Source organism: Podarcis vaucheri, assembly GCF_965113315.1.
Source record: "Podarcis vaucheri genome assembly, chromosome: 9".
Classification (NCBI taxonomy): Eukaryota; Metazoa; Chordata; class Lepidosauria; order Squamata; family Lacertidae; genus Podarcis; species Podarcis vaucheri.
Window position 1 is genome coordinate 1,825,960 of NC_138767.1, and position 23,672 is coordinate 1,849,631.

General features: G+C 49.0%; 1 protein-coding gene across 7 annotated transcripts in view; it reads right to left on the reverse strand.

Moving 5' to 3' along the window:
* Nucleotides 1-23,672, reverse strand: part of DYSF (dysferlin) — a 185,343-nt gene that overhangs the window by 9,624 nt on the left and 152,047 nt on the right. For all 7 annotated transcript variants that reach the window (XM_082236251.1, XM_082236250.1, XM_082236247.1 and 4 more), the window contains 9 exons: nucleotides 22,782-22,924; nucleotides 18,853-18,992; nucleotides 17,330-17,418; nucleotides 16,040-16,135; nucleotides 13,402-13,543; nucleotides 7,244-7,343; nucleotides 5,108-5,277; nucleotides 3,725-3,834; nucleotides 2,667-2,814 (listed from right to left, as the gene is read on the reverse strand). In XM_082236251.1, the coding sequence (XP_082092377.1) occupies nucleotides 2,667-2,814; nucleotides 3,725-3,834; nucleotides 5,108-5,277; nucleotides 7,244-7,343; nucleotides 13,402-13,543; nucleotides 16,040-16,135; nucleotides 17,330-17,418; nucleotides 18,853-18,992; nucleotides 22,782-22,924 (1,138 nt within the window). The remainder of the gene's footprint in view (nucleotides 1-2,666; nucleotides 2,815-3,724; nucleotides 3,835-5,107; nucleotides 5,278-7,243; nucleotides 7,344-13,401; nucleotides 13,544-16,039; nucleotides 16,136-17,329; nucleotides 17,419-18,852; nucleotides 18,993-22,781; nucleotides 22,925-23,672) is intronic.

Here is a 23,672-nt window from a genome sequence, read left to right on the forward strand (position 1 = left end):
CTGTCGTCCCCTTCTCCTTGCGCCCTCCATCTTTCCCAACATCAGGGTCTTTTCCAGGGAGTCTTCTCTTCTCCTGAGGTGGCCAAAGTCTTGGAGCCTCAGCTTCAGGATCTGTCCTTCCAGTGAGCACTCAGGGCTGATTTCCTTCAGAATGGAGAAGTTTGATCTTCTTGCAGTCCATGGGACTCCCAAGAGTCTCCTCCAGCACCATAATTCAAAAGCATCAATTCTTCAGTGATCAGCCTTTTTACGTCTTAAGCCCGGGTTTTCCTGGACATTTTAGCCGCTTTCCAAAATTTCCTCCCAGATGCCATTTTCGATGGACGAAATGGCAGCCCTAGGGGAGTGGGATCGACAATTAATGAAGCGGAGATTTTCCTGTGGTTTTGTCAAGCATCACAGTGAGGCCACGAAGGACCTCCATGAGTCAACTGGTTGGCTATAGAAATGGATTAGGTCACCAATGGCTGCTAACCACGAAGGCTGACTTGCACCACCAACACTGTCCAAGGTGGCATGCTTCTGAGCTGCTGGGAGCAGCAGGAGGAATGAGTTGCTCTTGTGTTCGAATCCTGATTAGGGGTTCCCCATAATGGGCATCTGGCTGGACACTGTGAGAACAGGAGGCTGGACGAGACAGGCCTCTTTGGCCTGGCCCACTAGGCCTCTTCTGTTGTTCTGACGCTCTTATTTGTGGCATTGTCATGTTTTGCCCAAAAGATATGGGGATATGCATGGATTGGAAACAAGCCAGGATGCCCGCCTTCAATTTTCTAGGATCCAAGCAGTAATGAACGGGTTTCCCAAGGGTAAGATCTGCTCACCAGCAGAATGTGCTCCCTTGGAAGACTGACTCTCCTTCCTTGGAGGTTTCTAAGCAGCTGTTGGATGGACATCTGTCAGGGACATTTCAGTTTCGATTTGTGAAGGCCTGGGACTCTGGCTTAAACTCGGAACCAGAGGAGTCTAAGTCCGCACCGGATCCTTTGCCTCAGGCATCATCTGAACCTAGTCTGGGGCCTGATTCTGAAGAGTCCCAGTCTGCACAGGTTCCCCTGCAACAAACACCAACTGGGCTGAGTCAGGGGCCTGCTTGTTTTACCTTGTTGCCTCCAGCTGGGCCATCACTTACAGCTGCTCCACTACTGGTTGGGTCAGGGGAGGCTGAGGCGGCCTCTGGGTCTAGTTACCAACCAACGTCTCCCGAGCTGCAGAGACTGAGGTCTGAGAGAAGGAGAGACCTGAGTACTTGCAGGAGGAGTGCTCGCCTTCAGGCAAAACAGGGAGGCGAGTCACTGGGGGATCAGGACTGGCTGCTACCCCGACAAACATAAAAGGCTGTAGGACCCCGCCCCAGGTTGCAGGAGCAACATTGCTATATGCCAGATCCTGTACCTGTCCTTGCCTGGTTTCCTGCCTCATGTCCTGCCTTGGACCTGTCGGACTGACTCCTAGCAGAACCTTTGGATTCTGGACTGGTCCTGGACTGCGTTTCACGGGTTGCCCCCAGGCCAGCACATGAATCCTGCCTTGCAGGGGGTTGGACTGGATGACCCTGGGGGTCCCCCAACTCTACAATTCCATGCATAACTTGCCCAATACCATCGTGCACAGAAATGGATGCAAAATGAAAAGGGCATCAGGATAGGTGCCCAGCAGCCTCACCCCAAAAACAACACCTTCGCTGGCTGCTTTGGGTTCATCTGGGAAGCTCATCAGATAAGGGAGGCTGGGCTTCTCCCGGCAGCTAATGAGTTAGGGCCTCGTTCCTGGGCAGCTAATGTGTCCAGGGTGACAGGGGGATAAAAACATGGGGAGTCTGCCATGTTGCCGGGGAGCACTGAGCTCTGCAAGGAACCGGCATCCCAAAAGGATCCGAACATTTGTCACCTCATTTGCCTGGCCACCTCGGCCTCCGTCCTCCAGGCCAAGCAGGTATGTTTTTAATATCCCGGCCGCAGAATTTGTTATGTGTGGGGCCAGGGCAAGTGGGTCGTTTTTCTTATCAGGGTTTGTGCAGGACATTTTGCGGCACCGAATGAATTATTCCGGCGCTTAAAAACGGAGGTACTCAGGAACTTTGCCCCGTAGCAAGCTGGGCAGGTGGAATGTAGCTACGACTGGCCTGGGGGGGGGGAGGAAACTCTGCCGTCCAGATTAATGAGGCGGCAGCCCCTTCCTCCACATTTAGGCCTCAGGAGGGGGCAGAGCAAGCGCCTTTCAAGCCCCAGGAATGAGCAACCCAGGCTGCGTGACTCTCCATAAAGCATCCTGCTCCATCTTTAAGCGATTCAAGCTGGGAACACTTTCCAGGAGACTCTCCACACTGAGCACCGAGAAGGATTGTGCTCCCAGGCAAACTGCTTTCTTGGTATGCTTCTCTATGATCCAACAGAGTCCCTTCCAAGCCTAAAATTCTAGGATTCCCTACTGAGAAATAGCACCTTGAAATGGAGACCGGGGCAAAAGTGGACCCAGTGTTCATGGGAGGCTGAAAACGGTCTCTCACCCCTGCTATAAAGAGATGCTCGTTTGGTTGAGATACTTGCATTTCAGGGGGTTGGACTAGATGGCCCTCAGTGTCCCTTCTACCTGTACGATTCTATGACTTTGGACATGGAGTGTGCGTGCATTTCACCATCTCACCAACTCCCTGTGGTTCTTACCGGGAAGGCGTAGATGAAGATCCCCAGGAAGAGCAGCACAATGAAGATTAAGAGGAAGATGAGGAAGACCCACTTGAACCGCCTCCACAGGATATACTTCAGAGTCTTGTAGGGGGAGGTAAACCACAGGAAGGAGGTCTCTGGGCGCCTGCAGACAAAGAGACACAGCTAGGCTCAGAAATCCTGGAAGAGGTGCCAGGATGGGCCAGATACCCTTCAGAAGGGCAGTGCCCTTGGGCAGAGTCATCCCCTGGAGCTCATGTGGGGAATCGCAGCAGGTGAGACAGGGCAGGGTTGAGATGGAAGGTCGAGGCAACCACAGGCTTTTCAGAAGCCCACAGCATGGGCAGGGCCAGGGTGAAGACCTCCGCCTGTCTCCTTCACTGTAAAATTACTCTGCACTAAGGTCTTCTGATGGGACGTGGGTGGCGCTGTGGCCTAAACCACAGAGCCTAGGACTTGCCGATCAGAAGATCGGCGGTTTGAATCCCTGTGACGGGGTGAGCTCCCATTCCTCAGTCCCTGCTCCTGCCAACCTAGCAGTTCAAAAGCACGTCAAGTGCAAGTAGATAAATAGGTACCGCTCTGGCGGGAAGGTAAACGCCGTTTCCGTGCGCTGCTCTGGTTCACCAGAAGCGGCTTAGTCATGCTGGCCACATGACCCAGAAGCTGTCTGCAGACAAACACCAGCTCCCTCGGCCTATAGCGCGAGATGAGTGCGCAACTCCAGAGTTGTCCGCAACTGGACCTAACGGTCAGGGGTACCTTTACCTTAAGGTCTTCTGAGGTATTCTAAAGTCTCAAGCTACCCAGAACCTGTGGTCTGTATCCCTAACTATACCGCCACATGAGAGGGCCATGCAAGAGATGGGACAATGCAATAGAAGGATTGTTGCAATGGGATAAAACAACAGACTGCAATACCAATGCAAGGAGTGTCCTGCTGCATGGCATGGCATTTTCCCCAAACCCGCTTCCCAATGTTTGCTTCAGCATGGACTGAAGGAGCACAGGCGCAGAGCCCCTTTGTATACCCCAAGGCGACTGTGAACTCTTACTTTGGGTCTTCCAGCTTGGGATTCATGTTTGGTTCATCGCGACCCAAGCCAGCCGGCCTCTCGTCATGCTCTTGCTCACTGATGATCTCCAGGGTCATTTCCAACTTTCCCTGTATGGGAGAAAAGGGAAATTTTGAAGACTGAGATGCAAAGACCACAACACTGATCTGAGGAGACCAAGTGGAGGAGACACCCTTCTCTGCCTGAGACCCTGGAGCGCCAAGACCAGTCAGGGCAGGGAACCCTGGCTGGATAGACAAAGGGTTGTATCCAACATTAGTCCTACTCTGCACAGACCCACTGATATGAATAGACGGAACTAATTTCCTGCTCCTTAATTTTAATGGTTCTGCTCTGAGTAGGACTGAGTTAGATGTAGCCCAAGCAGTCTAATTCCCCCAGAATATTTAGGTACGCTTTCTGATTCAGGCTGATGTAAAGGCCCAGAACGGCCACCCCAGAAAACCTCTGTGGTGTTTAGCTTCCTTTTTAGTTGCCACTTTGTTAGTAGCGACTTCCAGATTGCAATTCCTTTACTGACGATTTGTTCATTGTTTTCTATGATTTAGGTCATACTTGCAGCGCTCAGTTCTGTTATGGTTATTTCTTGTTTGTAAGGCGCTTTGGGATTCATTTCGATGAAAAGAAGCATAGAAATACAACTTAATTCATCAAATTCCACAATTTATCTATGCACTGTGTGTGTGAAGAAGCATTTTCTTTTGTCTACCCTGAAACTTCCAACATTGAGCTGTCCCGGGTGATCTAGCGTTTGGCTTCCTCCCATCTGTTTTCATTACAACTTGTAAAATCTTCTTCATTCACATTCCCACTTTTTCTAAACTAAAAATATGCAAATGCAACCTTTCCTCCACCCCCTTGAACTTTTCCGAACCTCCATCAATTCTAGAACTGCACAGTATATTCCAAACAAGGTCACATCATAGATTTATATAATGATTTGCATATCTGAAACTGGCAGGCTTATTTTCAAGGCCTTTCCAAATGATCCCTAAACATGGAATCTGCCTTTTTCACAGCTGCTGTACACTAGGAAGACCTTTTCACTGAGTGATCTGCCACAATCCCAAGGTCTCTTTCCTGGCCTGTTCCCACAAGCTCAGACCCCACAGTCGTGGCCCAGATCCTGCCACCCCTGCTCGACCCAGAGAAGGCTTTCATTGTGCAATGAGAAGAGAGGAACCTTCAAGTTGAACTCCGAATTTGAAGCATAGGAAGTCCTATTAAAAATTCATAATTTGGCAAAATATTCAGATTATTTGATATGTATATGTATAATTTGGAATATTTAATGTGATTTGATTGGATTGTTAAAGTAGAAAATTTAATAAAAATGATTTTTAAGAGAAGAGAGGGACCTACTCCGATGGTCTTTTCTCCATTCTCCTCTGCCACGCAAGGCCACCAGCCCTTCACTGTCTTCTGCTCGAAGAGCGAGACCACCCTCTCCGCGGAGTCAAGCAGGTCCACTGTGCACTTCTCGGCTGTCTTGACTGGCTTCAGCATGTGGTTGAGATCCAGCTGGATGGAACCTACAAGGCAGGAAGAAAGGAGGAGCCCAGCGCTGTGAATGAAGCAGGCTGGATAGCTGCAGAGGACTCGGGTTAGGCAAGCTTCTGCCAGCAACAGGGGTGTTATTTGTGGGCAGCTGCCTTGGTGTGGAAGCCAACATCCACCGACTCCATGCATGAAGCATGGTTCTGCACAATATGGACACACAGGTTGCTTTCGCCATCGCCACCCTTGACCAGAAATGCGGTCTGCTGAAATTACTAGCATGCAGGGGGTTTTGACAGCCCAGCTGCCCACAGTTATAGATGTCACTTATTTGTGACCGAAACAGAGAACAAAGACCTGACTTTCATAAATGCTTTCATTCTGGTCACCTGGAAGGAATGATAGAATTGTAGCATTAGAAGGGACCCCCAGGAGTCATTCCTGCAATGAAGGAATCACAGATAGAAAAGACTTGACCGGTGGCCACCTAACGTCTGTTTAAACACCTCCAAGAGAGGAGAGTTCACCATCTTCCAAGGAAGTCCGTTCCACAGTTGGACAGCTCTCACCATCAGAAAGTTCTTCCTAAAGTTTAGTTAGAATCTCCTTTCTTGTCATTTGAATCCATTTGTTTGCATCTGGAGCAACAGAAAACAAGCTTGTTGCATCTTGCGTGTGGCAGCCCTTGAGATATTTGAAGTTGGCTCTCAGATCTCCTCTCAGTCTCCTCTTTTCCAGGGTAAGCATACCCAGATCCTTCAACCATTCCTCATCAGGCTAGGTTTCCAGACCCACAGTCATCTTGGTTACCCTCCTCTGCACATGTTCCAGCTTGTCAATATGCATCTTAAATTGTGTTGCCTAGAATTGGACAATGGACTCCAGGCGTGGTCTGACCAAGACAGGATAGAGTGGGACTATGACTTTCCTTGATCTGGACACTAACTTCTGTGGATGCAGCCTAGAACAGCATTAGCATTTATTAATTATTATTATTATTGTTGTTGTTGTTGTTGTTGCTGTTGCATCACACTGTGGACTCATGGCAATTTGTGGTCTACTAAGAATCCACACTGGTGGCAGATGATTGGAGAAATGGCAATTTGCAAGGCCGATGTTGAATGGTTGTACAGTCGTACCTTGGAAGCTGAACGCCTTGGGAGTCAAATGTTTTGGCTCCCGAACGCCGCAAACCCAGAAGTGAGTGTTTTGGTTTGCGAATGTTCTTTGGAACCTGAACATTCGAGTTTCCTGCAGCCAATCGGAAGCCGTGCCTTGGTTTCCAAATGTTTTGGACGTCGAACGGTCTTCTGGAACAGATTCTGTTTGACTTCCGAGGTACCACTGTATGGGGTCACTCAATGCCACTGGAAGGCAATACTGTGACCAGAAGAGAAGTCTTTCCTCTTTGGAAGAGTAAGGAACACCTACTCAGCCTTGCTGGTCATGCGCCAGTGTTGAGAAGAACAGAAAATAACTTCAACCATTTCTCAAAAGGAGACTGTCTGGGTCTGCTTTATGGGCTACCGCACAAGTCACAGCTGCCTGACAGCTGCCAGTTTGATCAGTTCCATATTGTGGCTGCCAACCAGTGGCAGGTCACCTATGCACAGTGGTTCACCTGTACACAGGACTGGGAAATTCTCCTGCATTTAAATTCTGGGCTTCGTTCCAACTGCTCAAAGCACGCCGATTTGCTCCAGCTTTCAATGTGCCTCTTGGTTTTTGCATGGGCCTCCATGCGCAATGCTGCTTCTTTGTACTGGCGATGTCTTGGCACAGGAAAAAATCCTGATGCCACATCAAGTTTCCTTCCTGTGCTTCCTTTCAATGCATGCACAGTCAAAGAGTCCAGAGGGAAACTATGCCTGGCTGTGCATCCGCCAATCCCAAAACTAATTTTTGGAAATGCTACAAGTTAAGCGACGAGGACAGCAGAGTGAAATGCAGGGCAAAGAGTCCAAAGACAGCCCAAAGGGGGAAGAGACGCTTGCCACTCACCCAAGTAGTCATCAAAAGAGAACTTGTCGTTGTCCCAGATCTGAAGGACCAGCTGCGGACGAACTTTGTTCTCTGTCTTGTCTAGGCTCCAGAAATGCTCCTGCATTCATACAGACACGGGGAGACAGGAAATGCTCCCTTAGAAGGATGAATATTTTGGTTTCTTTCATTTTATCAGCTAAACTGAAGGCTAGGTTTGAGAGTTTGGTATCCACCAACATCAAGAATCCCAGCATTTAAACATGGCGGCAGAATTTTTAAGGATCAAGAGGTGAACTATAAGAAACTTGCATTTAGGAGTTGAGCATGAAATACAGCAGGAAATGGGTGGGCGTCAGCCCCCATCTGAATCAATCGCCCCTCCCCCATCACCTTTATTTATCTATCACAAAATCGTCCCAGGGAAGGATCCAGACCCTCCCTCCCTATAAGGTTTTCGTTCCTTGACCTTGCTATGGACCTTGGTTGGTTGCCGTTGAGGAGCCTGGTAGGAATTTTTCCACTTAGCAAATTGGCACCAGCCACTTGGTTTTCGCCTACCTCATAGCAACCCGTCACAACTCTGCGGTATTGGTGGCTAGGCATTGGTATTGCTCTGTAGATGGAAGAGAGGAGGAAGCACCATCACCTGCGCCACATATTGGGGCAATAAAGGATTTCTGGGGGTGTGGCCCTGTCTGAAGCCTAAGGAGGTGAGGGCCTAAGCCACGCCCCCTATCAGTGACCCCGGGGGAGTTCCTAGTTGATGTGCATCAGCAGGTCTCCCCCTACTGGTGGTTAACACTTCCCGGACTTCTAGAGGACGGGCTGAAGTTGGATATAGTCGGTGAGGACCAATGCCTAAGCCAATACCGCCCATCACCTGTAACCAATAAAGTTGTGGCCTTATTTAGCCTATTAACCTTAATAATTGCATCATGTGTCTTTATTTCACTGGGGTGGGGCGGGAACTCCACGCAACTGGCATTCAGAAAGCCGCTTTCAGCTGTGGAGGCAGAGCAGAGCGTTCCTGGCCAGTAACCTTTGATAGCCCTCCATGAATTTGTCTCATGTTCCCGAAAGCCAACCCTGAATCCTGTGGGAGGGAGTTCCATAGTTTAACTCTGTGCAGTGTGGGGTCAGTGGGGTCCACGCGCTCCGCTTGACTTGGTACTATCGGCACGGGGATGTCCCGGAGAGAGTGAACATGAAGGAGGAGCCCAACCAGATCATTGTGGGACACCGGTTCCTTCTCCAGTGGGGTGGTTTTGGAGCTTTTGCACCAGCTGGGCAGTCTCCAGAACACCTTCCCAAATTGGACCGGGCCCCCGAGGCTACGGGGCATGGATAACTGGGCAGCAGCCTGCGAGGAGGTCAGGGTGGAAGAACTAGCCACTCCACTGCCATGGAGGACCGAAATCTCTCTTTTTGGTGGGGGTCGGAATGAAACCAGCTCAAAACAAACATCTGGGAGAACATTCCAGGGAGGCACACAAAGTATCCATCTTCGTAATGAGCTCCCCAGAGGACCAGTGGGGGCCCCATCGCCTCAGACAATGGCGAGAGGAGGCCTCCAGAGCAACATCTGGGGGAAACGGCCTCACGTAAGATTAACCTCAAGGTGTCAGCTTCGAGGCACAATTACAAATACCTCCAAAGTCAAGGTGCGCACTGAGAGAGCTTCCTGGCTCCATTTATTTCGGGAGGAGGGGGTTTACAAGCCCGGCTTGATGCTTTGGAATAAAATAATGAGAAACTATGATCTGGAGAGATGGTGGAGCCCAGCAGGGGAACAGAGCAGGCCTAGCAAATCCAGATTGGAATTCCATGTTGGCCACTGATTCAGTCCAAGGGTTCGTTCATGTGCTGGGGCCAGGAGCACCCTTGGGTGGTGGGGGAGCTCATTTGCACCACACCCCCACCCCAGTTACTCACTATGGGCCCTACTAAAGCAAACAGTCTAATTGGTCAACGTCTAAAAGATACTGAGCATCAGAACAACCTGGCCACTATAAGGAAATTCTGCCCTGGTATGTCCATTTCCCACTTCTCCATTTTGATTCTCTGGCCCCCATATCTGCACAAACTTATGATCCCAAAATAAAGATGTGCTTTTACACTTGCAAGACTGGATGTTTTGCCATCTGCGGTACTTGAGGGGTCGATTCCAAAAGATCCCACCTGAGAAATGTCTTTGCCCCTGTGGAGACGGTAGCACCGAAACAGCGGCACACGTCCTCCTGTCTTGCACTCTGTACAAAGACCTGAGGAATGAGATCGTCACCCCACTCGTACTAACCATCCCAGGGCGCACAGACACTGCCGCAATGTCCTTTCTTCTATCAGATCAAAATGAGCAGATAACAGCAAAGGGTGCTAGGTTCATAGCAGGGGCGATCAGAATAAGGGCCACTAACTGACGGCTGATTCAGGACTTTAAATTGTGCTCTTATATCAAACTTCCTTTTCTGCGTATACTGTAATGTTTTAATGTTGCTATGGCCATCGGCTAATGAGAATAAAGTTTTATCTTATCTATCACACACACACACAGGCTTCTAAGCAGCTCAGGTGACACCTCCTGAGAGCTGGGCATTTGACACAAGTGCGCTATCCCAGAGAGGTCTGGCTTGTGCCAGAGACCACAGACACCAGGTCTCCATGTCTGCTCATCACTCAAGGACATATCCGTTCTCCCACTCTGCGAGAAAAAGGCAAATTTCATGGCAGGGGAAATTGGGAAACAAAACTGCCCGTATCATAATGCCATCATATAAATCTATGGGATGCGGGTGGTGCTGTGGTCTAAACCACTGAGCCTCTTGGGCTTGCCAATCGGAAGGTCAGAGGTTCGAATCCCCATGACGGGGTGAGCTCCCGTTGCTCTGTCCCAGCTCCTGCCAACCTAGTAGTTCAAAAGCACACCAGTGCAAGTAGATAAATAGGTACGGCTGTGGCGGGAAGGTAAACGGCATTTCCGTGCGCTCTGGTTTCCGTCACAGTGTCCCATTGCGCCAGAAGCGGTTTAGTCCTGCTGGCCACATGACCCAGAAAGCTGTCTGTGGACAAATGGCGGCTCCCTCGGCCTGAAAGCGAGATGAACGCCGCAACCCGATCGTCGCCTTTGACTGGATTTAACCATCCAGGGGTCGTTTACAGTGTGGTGTAGTGGTGAAGAGCGGTGGATTCATAATCTGGTGAACTGGGTTTGATTCCCTGCTCCTCCACATGCAGCTGCTGGGTGACCTTGGGCTAGTCACACTTCTCTGAAGTCTCTCAGCCTCACTCACCTCATCTCACTTTATTGGCTGAGGGAGCTGACATTTGTCCGCAGACAGTTTCCGGGTCATGTGGCCAGCATGACTAAGCCGCTTCTGGCGAATCAGAGCAGCGCACGAAAACGCCATTTACCTTCCCGCCACAGCAGTACCTATTTATCTACTTGCACTTTGAGGTGCTTTCAAACTGCTGGGTTGGCAGGAGCTGGGACAGAGCAACGGGAGCTCACCCCGTTGCGGAGATTCAAACCACCGACCTTCTGATCGGCAAGTCCTAGGCTCTGTGGTTTAACCCACAGCGCCACCCGCGTCCCTTGAGAATCCTTAGGGTAGTGATAAAGTGGGATATCAAATCCAAACTACTCTTCTTCTTCTTCTTCTTCTTCTTCTTCTTCTTCCTCCTCCTCCTCCTCCTCCTCCTCCTCTTCCCCTCCCCCTCCCCCTTATCCTTATCTTTACCTATGGTGCTACCACATATACAATATTGTGTAAAGCTCTGTTGGCTTCACCTCAAAAAGGATATTGTCCAAAATGACGAAGGGGGTGGGGCAGCTCCCACATGTGGAAAGTTGGCTGCCTTTGGGACTTTTTAGTTTAGAGAGAAGGTGAGAAAGAGGCAACCTGATAGACTGAAGTTTATAAAATGATGCCTGGCAGGGAGAAAGTGGGAAGAGAAAAGGTTTTCTCCCGCTTTCTTAACACGAGGACTTGCAGACATCCAAGGAAGATGAACGCTGGAAGATTTGGGGCAGAGGAAAAGAAAGAGGTTGTGGTCTCTCCTTCCTTGGAGGTTTTTAAGCAGAGGCTGGATGACCATCTGTCATGGATGCTTGAGCTGAGATTCCTGCACTGCAGGGGGTTGGACTGGATGACCCTCGGAGTCCCTTCCAGTTCTACAATTCTACGATTCTGTAGCTCAGTTCCGAGGAAGGCATGGTTGAATAGAAGGAGCCACGAATTGTTTCAAACAATGGAAGAAATATCTAAGAAATTTTGTATGGCAGGGGGTTAAAGACCAAGGTACAAGTATTAAATACTCATAGGAGGGAAGGATAGAGGAGGCTTTGCGCTTCCGCATACGGAGATGTATTATGAAGCTGCATGTTTGGTGTGGGTAAAAGAGTGGATTAGATTAAAAGATGCAGGTACAGTGGTACCTCTGGTTATGTACTTAATTTGTTCTGGAGGTCTGTTCTTAACCTAAAACTGTTCTTAACCTGAAGCACGACTTTAGCTAATGGGGCCTCCTGCTGCTGCTGCACAATTTCTGTTCTCATCCTGAAACAAAGTTCTTAACCTGAGGTAATATTTCTGGCGGAGTCTGTAACCTGAAGCATATGTAACTTGAAGCGTATGTAACCTGAAATACCACTGTATTTTGGATCTGTAGGGATAGGGCCTGAGATTTGGATGACACAGCTTCATGTCCTATGAGAAAACGAAGGGGCGTAGAGGATTCTTCTATCATGTTTATCGAACGTGTGGTCCAGATACAGAGGGATTGGAAATGTCTTGGATACACAGCACCCCGAAAGCCCAGATCCATTTCGAGGGCACAGCGCCACCTTTCAGGGAGGCTCCCACCCCATGGGCCCTTTCCTTCTGCAGCTGCTTTGCCCTAGATGCCTGGAGGCCTCGTCTGCCGCCCCAGCTGGCCCTCTTCATGGCAGGTGCCGCTGCGGCAGAACACTTTTCCATCTGAGGGTTTCAGTTTGAACTTCAAGCCTGTGCCGCTTTGCTTCTCGTCTCCCCGCACCCCCCAAAAAAAATCTCTCTTCTTCTTTTTTACGGCCTCAAGTAATGAAGCTGGACTTCAAACGGCACATGGCGAGATCAAAACCCACTGGAGAGGAATGCGTCTCCTGCCTCCAGAGCCCAGCTTGTCACTCATTATTTCTACCTTTGCGAAACTTTTTACAAGCTGTTTCTTTCCTGCGTCCAGCGACGGCTGGCGCATGGGGAGGGGGAATCAATATTGGTGCCGCGGGGGGTGCTTGCTCAGAGGCTCTTTTGGAGAGCCGCGCTTTTGCAGGGGGGTGGGGTGGATCGAGCCACGTTTTTGGCAGCAGACAGAACACAAGACCTGCTCAGGGCAAGACGGGCCAGGATTGCATGGGCAAGCCAGTTAGATGTGCAGGGCACAAATAAATTATTATTGTTGTTGTTACTTTTATATCAGTTCAGAAGAATCTTTATTTGCATCAGCCACTAGCCACAGCAATAAAATAAAATAAAATAAAATAAAATAATAAAATAAAATAAAATAGTGTACTGAAGATAGAGGTGAAACTTAACTATACAAAATACATTTTGGAGGTTTACATCAATAATGAAATACAATGGTACCTTGCTTCTCAAACTTAATCCGTTCCAGCAGTCCGTTCAACTCCTGAAACCATTCCAAAACCAAGTCGCGGCTTCTGATTGGCTGCAGGAGCTGCGTCGGATGTTCGGCTTCTGAAAGGCGTTCAAAAACCAGAACACTTACTTCCAGGTTTTTGGGATTCGGGAGCCAATTTATTCAGCAACTAAGCCATTCGAGAGCCAAGGTACCACTGTAACAGATCTTATTCTAATTGCCCCTGCTAATTTTCTTTTTTTTTTTTTTGCAGTTTTTGCTGTCTCCTGGTTAAATTATTATTATTATTATTAGCCAGCCTAACTGAGGGAGAGTGCCAAATTTTGGCGTCGCACGGCGTGCCACTAAAATTTGAAAGCCCCAAACTCTGCCACTGGTCTGCCCATGCGGGAGACTGGGAAGGTGGTAGAGACTGGAGACGGTGGAAGTGCAAGGGTGCGTGTGTGTGTCTGTGTTTTGTGTAGTGTCAGTCGCTGTTGCTGTTGCTAAATCAGAAAACAGCCTGGGACCAAGAGAGCTTCCTTTAGTCCAGGGACACTCACCTTCTTGGAGACACAGCAGACCTGCTCGGCGGGGAGGTAGTCAAAGGGGAAGACAAACCTCCAGTTGAAATTCCCTTCGCCTCCCATCGACCGGTAATGCACGTCCGTCTTCTGCTTGTTCTCTTCATAACCGACCAGCCACCTGCAAAAGGAGCAAACAGGTCCGGCTGCTCAATGGTTGCTCAGATACTTGGCGTCGAGAGTGGATTTCATGCTTTTTATTCAGCTCATAGTAGTGAGGAATGGGAGTTCCCCTGAAATGACTGCTTTATATACATTATTTACACAATGGGCCCCACGTGATTGGCTAATTCTGGGATTCTCCTGTAGGCCAATCAGGTTGCGGATTCACTTCCACCTGGAGCTGGATTGGGTGGCTCCTGCGGACCAATCAGACTGCTGCATTCTGAATCCTATTGTTCTAGGACCAATAATAATAATAATAATAAATTTTATTTATATCCCGCCCACCCCAGCTGAAATATACTCAGAGTCGCAAAGTGATTTCATGCTCTTTATTCAGCTTATAGTGGTGAGGAGGAATGAATGAAGGTCCCCTCAAAGTATCTGCTTTATATACATTATTTACACAATGGGCTGCACATGATTGGTTAATTCTGGAATTCTACTGTAAGCCAATCAGGTTGTGGATTCACTTCTATCTGGAGCATGATTGGGTGGTTCCTGCCAACCAATCATACAGCTGCATTGTTCTTGGACCAATCAGACTGCTGCATTCTGAATCCTATTGTTCTAGGACCAATCAGACTGCTGCAATTTGGATCCTATTGTTCTAGGACCAATCAGACTGCTGCAGTTTGGATCCTATTCAACTCAGTACATAACACCAGCCAAAGCCGGGCTCAGGGCGGCTAACAACAATCAAATAATCCAACATTCTAAAAACATTTCATTATAAAAATTAATTAAAATCAAATTGATGGCAGACTGCTGCATTCTGAATCCTATTGTTCTAGGACCAATCTGACTACTGCATTCTGAATCCTATTGTTCTAGGACCAATCTGACTGCTGCCTTTTGGATCCTATTCAACTCAGTACATAACACCTGTGCAAGTGAGGATTAAGGTGGGCTCTTTTTTGCAAATCAGGGGCATGTTCAAAGTACAGTGGACACTCGGGTTGCAAACGTGATCCGTGTGGGAGGTACATTTGCAACACACAGCGTTCACAACCTGCAGTGCCGTGTCTGCGCACGCGTGGGTCGATTGGCACTTCTGCGCATGCACAAAGCGCGACTTAGTGTTTCTGCACATGCGCGAGCGCCAAAACCCAAAAGTAACCAGTTCTGGTACTTTCAGGTTCGGCTGGTGTGCAACCCGAAAACAACAAGCAACAGGGAGTCAGTAGTGGGATGGCGAGACAAAAGACCCTGCGCCCAAGCACACATGCCTATTGTATAAAGGTACAAAGCCCTTCTTTCACACCCTGTGAAACATAAATGCACAGTTTTTAAAAAATTGGGCAACGGCTGCCTGCCTGCAACTTCTGAGCCTCCCCCGATCTGTCAAAACAAAGGGGGCAGGGGGCAGGAGATCTGTACCGCCGGACGTCCCCAGTTCCCCTTTGGCAGTGGCAGTGGCAGTCAGCAGCCAGGAGTCAGCCTGGTAACTCAGTTGGCTCTGGATGGCTTCAGGAGCTGCTTGCAGTTTTCCTTGCTAAAAGTGAGGAGGAATTAAAGAACCTTATAATGAGGGTGAAAGAGGAGAGCACAAAATGTGGTCTGAAGCTCAACATCAAAAAAACGAAGATCATGGCCACTGGGCCCATCACCTCCTGGCAAATAGAAGGGGAAGAAATGGAGGCAGTGAGAGATTTTACTTTCTTGGGCTCCATGATCACTGCAGATGGTGACAGCAGTCACGAAATTAAAAGACGCCTGCTTCTTGGGAGAAAAGCAATGACAAACCTAGACAGCATCTTAAAAAGTAGAGACATCACCTTGCCAACAAAGGTTCGTATAGTTAAAGCTATGGTTTTCCTAGTAGTGATGTATGGAAGTGAGAGCTGGACCATCAAGAAGGCTGATTGCCAAAGAATTGATGCTTTTGAATTCTGGTGCTGGAGGAGACTCTTGAGAGTCCCATGGACTGCAAGAAGATCAAACCTCTCCATTCTGAAGGAAATCAGCCCTGAGTGCTCACTGGAAGGACAGATCCTGAAGCTGAGGCTCCAAGACTTTGGCCACCTCAGGATAAGAGAAGACTCCCTGGAAAAGACCCTGATGTTGGGAAAGATGGAGGGCACAAGGAGAAGGGGACGGCAGAGGACAAGATGGTGGGACAGTATTCTTGAAGCTATGAACATGAGTCTGACCAAACTGCGGGAGGCAGTGGAAGACAGGAGTGCCTGGCGTGCTCTGGTCCAGGGGGTCACAAAGAGTCAGACATGACTAAACAACTAAACAACAGCAGTGGGCAGTGAGCAGCTCCTGAAGCTAGCCAGAGCCAACTGAGCTACCAGGCAAATCTGGGGACATTCTGGGGACAGAATTTGTCCGGGGACAGATTTGCAAATCCGGGTACTGTCACCGGGAACCGGGGACGTCTGGTAACCCTATGCTAAGCGGCTGGTGCCCATCTCCAGGACCTCCCCTGTGCCCTGGCAGGATGGCCTACCCTTTGACGTAGATGTCACTCATTTTCTCCCCCGTGATGCTGAGGTCGTCCAGGATGACGTCTTTGGCGTTCCAAATAATGCAGCGCAAGTAGAACCTGAAACCCAACGGGAAAGAGATTGGGTTTAGTGGGTGCATCTAGGCTATGGGCACCCACCCTGCACTGGAAGCACACCTCTCAAAGGATGCTGGGAACTATATTTTGGCCTACACAGTGATGCAATTCCCAGCACCCTTAATGAACCACCCTAAACGGGATTCCTTGGAGGGCGCTTGCTTGCTTGCTTGCTTGCTTGCTTGCTTGCTTGATTTTATTGATTTCATTAGATATTACAAGTATTCCATTCACCTTCAAAATAAGATACACAAAATACATCCTAAAAATCATGAGGAAACATCCATGCTTAATAAAAAAAGCTTCAACACCGTATGTCTTCAGGATCTTAAATCATGATTAGATAGTCTTCTGCTTTTTAAGGGTGACTTCCGTCTACCTCACTGGGGCTCTCCCCCCGCCCCCTTTATTCCTTTCCCCCCTTTTTCATCCTTTATCACCTTAACCATCATCTATATTATATCCAATACAATATTTATCAATCATGCAATTTACGAAAATTAGTGCAGGCATGCTAGAGATTTTAGTTTGGAACAATGTGTTTTTTTTAAATACCCTCTGTAACATTCCCACTCCTTTGTAAACTTTTGGTTTGTTTGATTCCTGATTATTTCTTTCATTTCTGCAAGTTCCAAATACGCAAACATTTTTATCTGCCATTTTTCCTTCAATGAGATTTTCTCTCCCTTCCAATCTTTAGCAACCAACATTCTCGCTGCTGTTGTTGCGTATAAAAATATCTTTTTCTTATCACCTGGGATATCTGTTGACAAAATACCTAGAAGGAAGGCTTCTGGTTTGTTTGTTTTTTTACAAATGTTTCTTTAAACATTTTCTTTAATTCTTCATACACGATATCCCAAAAGCTTTTAATTTTTGTGCAACCCCACCACATATGACACATTGTGCCCTCCACATCCTTGGAAGGTGTTTTCAATGCATGGTTTGGATGCAGCCACAAACCAGCTGCCATCTTGGAAGGCTTTGACAGGGGATTAAACAAACTCATAGAATCATATAGTTGTAGGGCTGGAAGGGGGGATCCTGAGGGTCATCTAGTCCAACCCCCCGAGATGAAGGAATCGCAGGACATTTGTGTTTGTCCAGCAAGGCAATTCTTGTGATTTTGTGGTGTGGGTGTGAATGTATGACAGAGGCAAATAGGAGTCGTATTACCTCTTTGCTTTCCGTGGGGTCACATTGAACGGGGGCCCTGGGGGGCCCAGGGATTTGGGAAACACATCGACCCACATCTGGAGTTTTCCCTGAAATGAAGAAAAGAGGCTGTGAGGCAGGGAGAGTTTGTTCTGGGAGCTCAGACAGCCCTGCTCCATCTCCCTGCTTCTGGAGAGAGGAATTGACCGAAAGGGGGCAAGGGGTTCCTTCTGGAAGCTGGCTATTTCCGGGGAAAAGATGGAAGAGGGAAGATAAAGGCATGAGTTCGGATTCCCCAGCTGGTGTTGGTTGTTAGAGCTTCAGGGACGCTTTGGCTTTTGTTTCTTTGCACAGTAGGCCCTCAAAGCATCACCTCTTGGGAATGCCAAGTGAAATCTAGACAGACGGAGGCCAATAATTTTCGCTATGGAAAGGGCACTATGGATGAGTTCATGGAACGAACGAGATGGTGGCCCCCCAAACATTTAGGAACTGCTGATGTAAATCTTTATCCTGTGTGTGGTTTGGGAGCTGCATGGTCAGGGGAAAAACAATGCTGTCCAGGGTTGTAAAGACTGCGGAGAGAATAATTGGGTGCACTCTTCCCACCTTGGATCAATCTATGATTCCAGGTGTCATAAGAAAGCTGCAGAGATAGCGCAGGATAGTGCGCACCCCAGAAATGATCTCTTTTAGCTTCTGCCTTCTGGAAGAAGGTCCAGGGTTATAAAGACTAGGACTAGCTGCTTGAGAAACAGTTTCTATCCAAATGTGATTTTGGTTTTAAACGCAGTGTAAGGTAGTCTCTATGGGAGTATATTGCATTTAATTATGGTTTTTGAATGTCTGATGTAGATTTTTTTCAGTTTTGTTGTTCTATATGGGACAATGATAGAGACGCAGGTGGTGCTGTCGGTTAAACCACAGAACCTAGGACTTGCCGATCAGAAGGTCGGCAGTTCGAATCCCCGTGACGGGGTGAGCTCCCATTGCTCGGTCCCTGCTTCTGCCAACCTAGCAGTTCGAAAGCACGTTAAAGTGCAAGTAGATAAACAGGTACCGCTCCAGCGGGAAGGTAAACGGTGTTTCCTTGCGCTGCTCTGGTTCGCAAGAAGTGGCTTAGCCATGCTGGCCACATGACCCGGAAGCTGTACGCCGGCTCCCTCGGCCAATAAAGCGAGATGAGCGCCGCAACCCCAGAGTCGGCCACGACTGGACCTAATGGTCAGGGCTCCCTTCACCTTTAAGGTAGTCTCTGTGGGAGTATATTGCCTTCAATTATGAGGTATTTTTAGAGGGTTAACCAGGCTGGGATAGCTGGGATAGCTGGGATTTTGAATGTCTGATGCAGATTTTTTCAATTTCGTTGTTCTGTTTGGGACAATGGCAATAAAGATTACCGTATCCCTACTGCATTCCATCTTTCATCTGGCTATTTGGGGGTGTGATTTCCCCCTCAGGCACTGGCCTGACACAGAAGGGCTTTCAAGATGACGGCAGCTGCGCCCTGAGACTCACCGCTGCCTCTCCCACCCAGGTCTTACCTGCTCGATGTCCGGTTGCAAGGGGCTGTACAGTCGCCTCGTCTCTACATGCTCGGGGACCAGGCCTTGCTTCTGCAGGGCGTACAAGGCGAGCCTCTCCTCCGGGGGACCCAGGTGTGGGTTGGGGGGCTTGCCATCATCTAAATGAAAGAGAGGAGGAAGAGACTGCAGTAGCGGACCAGCCATCTACTCCCAGAGTAGATAAAAGGGCAGAGCTAAGAGGACGGAAGAGGCTTGGGACAGCTGGGGGACGGTCCCTCTTCAACTTCCCCACAGATTACTTACACACAGAGAGAGACGAGGCTGTCAAGTATTCCAGAGGGTGGGTGGGTGGACGGAAACTGACATGGCCAGAATCTCTGCCAACCGCCCTGTGATCTTTTTGCTCTGCCACTTTCACCACCAAAACCTGCTCTTTAGTGCTCAATCAGAACAAACATCCGTTTGTTTTTTCCGTGGGTGGATGTTGGCTCCGAACAAGCGCCAAAAAGCAGCTTTTCACAGGGAAAGCTCTGGGGCAAAAAGGAAAAAAATTATAATTACTCGGACAAAGAGCTTCAGAGGGCAGGCTATGCCTGAAAAGAGCAGAGAAAAGATGAGTGTGGCTCAGCCCTCAGTATAAAATGGCCGCAAGTCTTCCTAGGATGTCCTGTGTGAGGCCTTCATCCTTCTGTGAGGTGCTCCTTGTCTGTTGCCTCGACCTCGGCCGAACAGGGGTCACACCAGCCAAGTGTCCCACAAAAAACGGGACGTCCCATTTTTCTGTGCCTGATTGTGGTGGCCATTTTGGGTGCTGCTCTTTCTTGCAACACTCTTGCCCTGAAAAAGCGCATTTTGGGGGGTCAGAGTGCATGCGGGTCAAGCGACTCGCCCAGGAGCACATCCCAGAAGGCATGTGTCCTAGTTTTTGATCTGCAAAAGTTAGACTGCCGTCTCCAAGTCCCCAGCAGCCAACTCTGCCATTGGGTGTGCATGGACATCACAGAAGCAGCGGCCCCACATTAAAAATATATCTGTCTCCTTCTTTGTCTCCCCAGCCACACTTCAAACATCACCAGCGCAGAGCTGATGGAAGCAAGGCCCAGAACCAAAGCTTGCAAAATGTCCTCTGGACTTGTGTGAATTCAGGTTCAGCTCTAACACAGCTGCTTTCCAGACCCCATTCTCCCCCCCCCCCCCAGTCCCAAGGTCAAAGCTGCCAGAGCTTCAGTTCTGGGTTTGAAGGAGGAGGGAGAAAGAGCTCTGCTCAGCTTTATGCAGCCATGTAAACCAGAGGACACCCTCAGCCGGGATCACTTTGAGGGCACAAAGCTGCTGTGAAGTGAGCCAGCCCTTGGTGGCCCCTCAAACATCCAGACTCCTTTGGTCTGGAGAGGAGAAGACTGACAGGAGAGCCACCATCAAATATCTGGAGGACTGTCACACGGAGGATGGAGCAAGCTTGTTTCCTGCTGCTCCAGAGGACAGGATCTGAACCAACGGATTCAGTGCCAATGAAGGAGATTCTAACTAAACATCAGGAAAAACTTTCAGATGGTCAGTGAAATGGACTCAGAAGCTGGTGGGCTCTCCTTCCTTGGAGTTGTCTATGCAGAGGTTGGATGGCCATCTGTCATGGATGCTCAAGTTGAGATTCCTGCATTGCAGAGGGTGCAGCCATTGGGTCCCTTCCACTGCTACAATTCCACGATTCTATGATTGCCCCCAAAGCAGATTCTCCTCCCTGCCCATCACCCAGTTTTCCTCCACCTTCAAAGGAACACCTGGAGGCCTGGCTGGGATCAACCGACACCAACCTCCCTTCCTTCCATCCATGTATTCACTCAATATGAGGCAGTGTTGTGTAGTGGTTAGAGGATAACACCTAGATTGTTAAACTAGGAGACACCAGGTTTCCCTTGTCCATGAAGCTCACTGTCCCTCTCAACCTAAGCTACCTCACAGGGTTGTTGTGGGGATAATAATAATAAAATTGTTGTTGTTGTTGTTGTTGTTGTTGTTATATTTATTTATTTATACAACCCACTCTGAATGGCTCCCAACAAAATATTAAAATACAATAGTCCATCAAACATTAGAAACTTCCCTCAACAGGGCTGCCTTCAGATGTCTTCGAAAAGTCAGATAGTTTTTTATCTCCTTCACATCTGTGGCATTCCACAGGGAGGGCGCCACCACCAAGATGTCCCTCTGCCTGGTTCCCTGTAACTTGGCTTCTTGCAGCGAGGGAACCGCCAGAAGGCCCTCGGTGCTGGACCTCAGTGTCTGGGTAGAACGATGCGGGTGGAGACGCTCCTTCAGGTATACAGGACTGAGACCGTTTAAGGCTTTAAAGGTCAGCACCAACACTTTGAACTGTGCTCGGAAACGTACTGGGAGCCAATGTAGGTCTTTCAAGACCGGTGTTATGTGGTCTTGGCGGCTGCTCCCAAGTTACCAGTATAGCTGCTACATTCTGGATTAATTGCAGTTTCCGGCTCACCTTCAAAGGTAGCCCCACGTAGAGTGCATGGCAGTAGTCCAAGAAAGATAACCAGAGCATTCACCACTCTGGCGAGACAGGGATTAAAGGAGGATTTTTTGAGAACCCTGCACACTACATTGAGCTCCTTGGAGGAAAAGGTGGAATAATAATGCAGTCAATACATTAATACTAATACTAATTGCACGTAAAATCACCATCTCAAGGCTATTTACACATGAAATAATCCAAAGTAGTCAGTGAAGCATAGCAAGCCCTTCATGTCTTGCAATCCCTATTGCCTTCTTTGTCTTTGTTTTTTGCTTTGGTGGCCCCAGACACCCCCTTGGGGCCCAGGGGAGAGGAAGAAGAGGGCAACCCTGCAAAACCTCCATTCCTGTGGGAATGCCGATTCCGGCTGCCAAGAGACTCTCCGCCAGGTCATGGCTTATATTGTGATAGCTCCGTCTGTGTGATAATGTCTCTCTCTGCTGGCCAAAACCTACAAATACAGGCCCCTGCTTGCCCACACAACCCTTGGAGATGACTGCGTGGCCAAAAGGATGCCAAGGAAAAGGCAGGTGGGCAGGAGGAGAGAGAGTGGGTAAAACATGGTTTTTTTCCATCTGGAACAGAATCCGAGCAACCTGTAAGTAGTAAGGTATTTAAGAAGGCTATTGACAAGCCGGAAGGTGTGCAGAGGAGAGAGACTAAGGTGATCAAGAATCTGGAAACCAAGCCTGATGAGGAATGGTTGAAGGAGTCTGGGAAAGAGGACACTGAGAGAAGATAGGAGAGCCATCTTCAAATATCTAAAGGGCCATCACATGGAAGAGGGAGCAAGCTTGTTTTCTCTGGCTCTGGTGGATAGGGCTCAACCCCATGGCTTCAAGTTACAAGGAATAGGAGGAATTTCTGGTGGTTAGAGCTGTCCAATGGTGGAATGGGCTCCCTTGGAAGGTGGTGGACTCTCCTTCCTTGAAGGTTGGACAGCCAACGATCATGGATGCTTTAGCTGAGATTGCAGGGGGTTGGGGTCCCTTCCAACTCTATAATTCTATGAACCTATGAAAGATCTTGGGTGGTGCTGTGGGTTAACCCACAGAGCCTAGGACTTGCCGATCAGAAGGTCGGTGGTTCGAATCCCCGCAATGGGGTGAGCTCCCGTTGCTCGGTCCCTGCTCCTGCCCACCTAGCAGTTTGAAAACACGTCAAAGTGCAAGTAGATAAATAGGTACTGCTGCGGCGGGAAGGTAAACAGTGTTTCCATGCACTGCTCTGGTTCGCCAGAAGCGGCTTAGTCATGCTGGCCACATGACCCGGAAGCTGTACGCCAGCTCCCTCGGCCAGTAAAGCGAGATGAGCGCTGCAACCCCAGAGTCATCCGCGACTGGACCTAATGGTCAGGGGTCCCTTTACCTTTACCTTTATGAAAGATCTTAAGGTCCAAGACCAGAAGTTTGTTTACCAAGGTCTGGGAGACGGTAGATTTGATCTCTGAAGATGATCCGGTCAGGTTTGTAGACGGGAGGCTTCCAGTTGCGTTGCAGAGCAAAGAGGTGGAGCAGCTGAGAAGGACGGAGTTGATCTCTCCATTGGTTGGGACCAGAACTAAGAACAAAAGCAAAAGCAAACGAAAGCTTCAACCAGCCCTATCCTCCAGGCTCAAGGCAGGTAAAATTTGATGTGCCTTGTTGCACTTTTTCCGAGAGACGCTGTCCTGTTCCTGCACACCTCCCCTTTTATTGCAATGTGATATGTGCAGGAGAACTTCTCACTATTGTATGCTGTGCTGCCTGTCGATCAGCTGGTGGTTTGCAGGCATCTCACAAAGCCCCAAGGATCAGCTGAGCACCATGTGCAGCGCTATGCCAGACCTGACAAGCAGCTGATCGCTGGGGCTTTTGCAGCTCAGCGCATGGAGCTTTCCAACCCCTGAACATCAGCCGACGGCCATCGTGGGACAAGCCCAACATCCTGCCTTAGATAGTGAGCGACCAGCTGCTTCGGGGCTCTGCAGGCCCCTCCAATCAGCCTTGGGTTCAAGATTCAGGTTCACAGCTCTTCTCGTTTAGTTCCCCAGCTCCACTGTCTCTCCAAAACCCCAGGCGAAAAAAGGACTTTCCTAGGCTAATGCTGGAAATCCTCTCAAGCTGGAAATGCTTGAAGGCTTCTGCATGCAAGGCTTGCTCTCTACCCCAAAGTGATGTTCGGCCTCATTGCAGTCTCCAGTCCTCTTTAGCTGTCATTGCTGCATTGCAGAGGGCTGGACTAGAGGACCTTTGGGGTGCCCCCCCAATTCTGCAGTTCTACCGTTCTGCTTTCCCCCTTGGCCTCCCGTCACCCTTAGCTTTGCAGG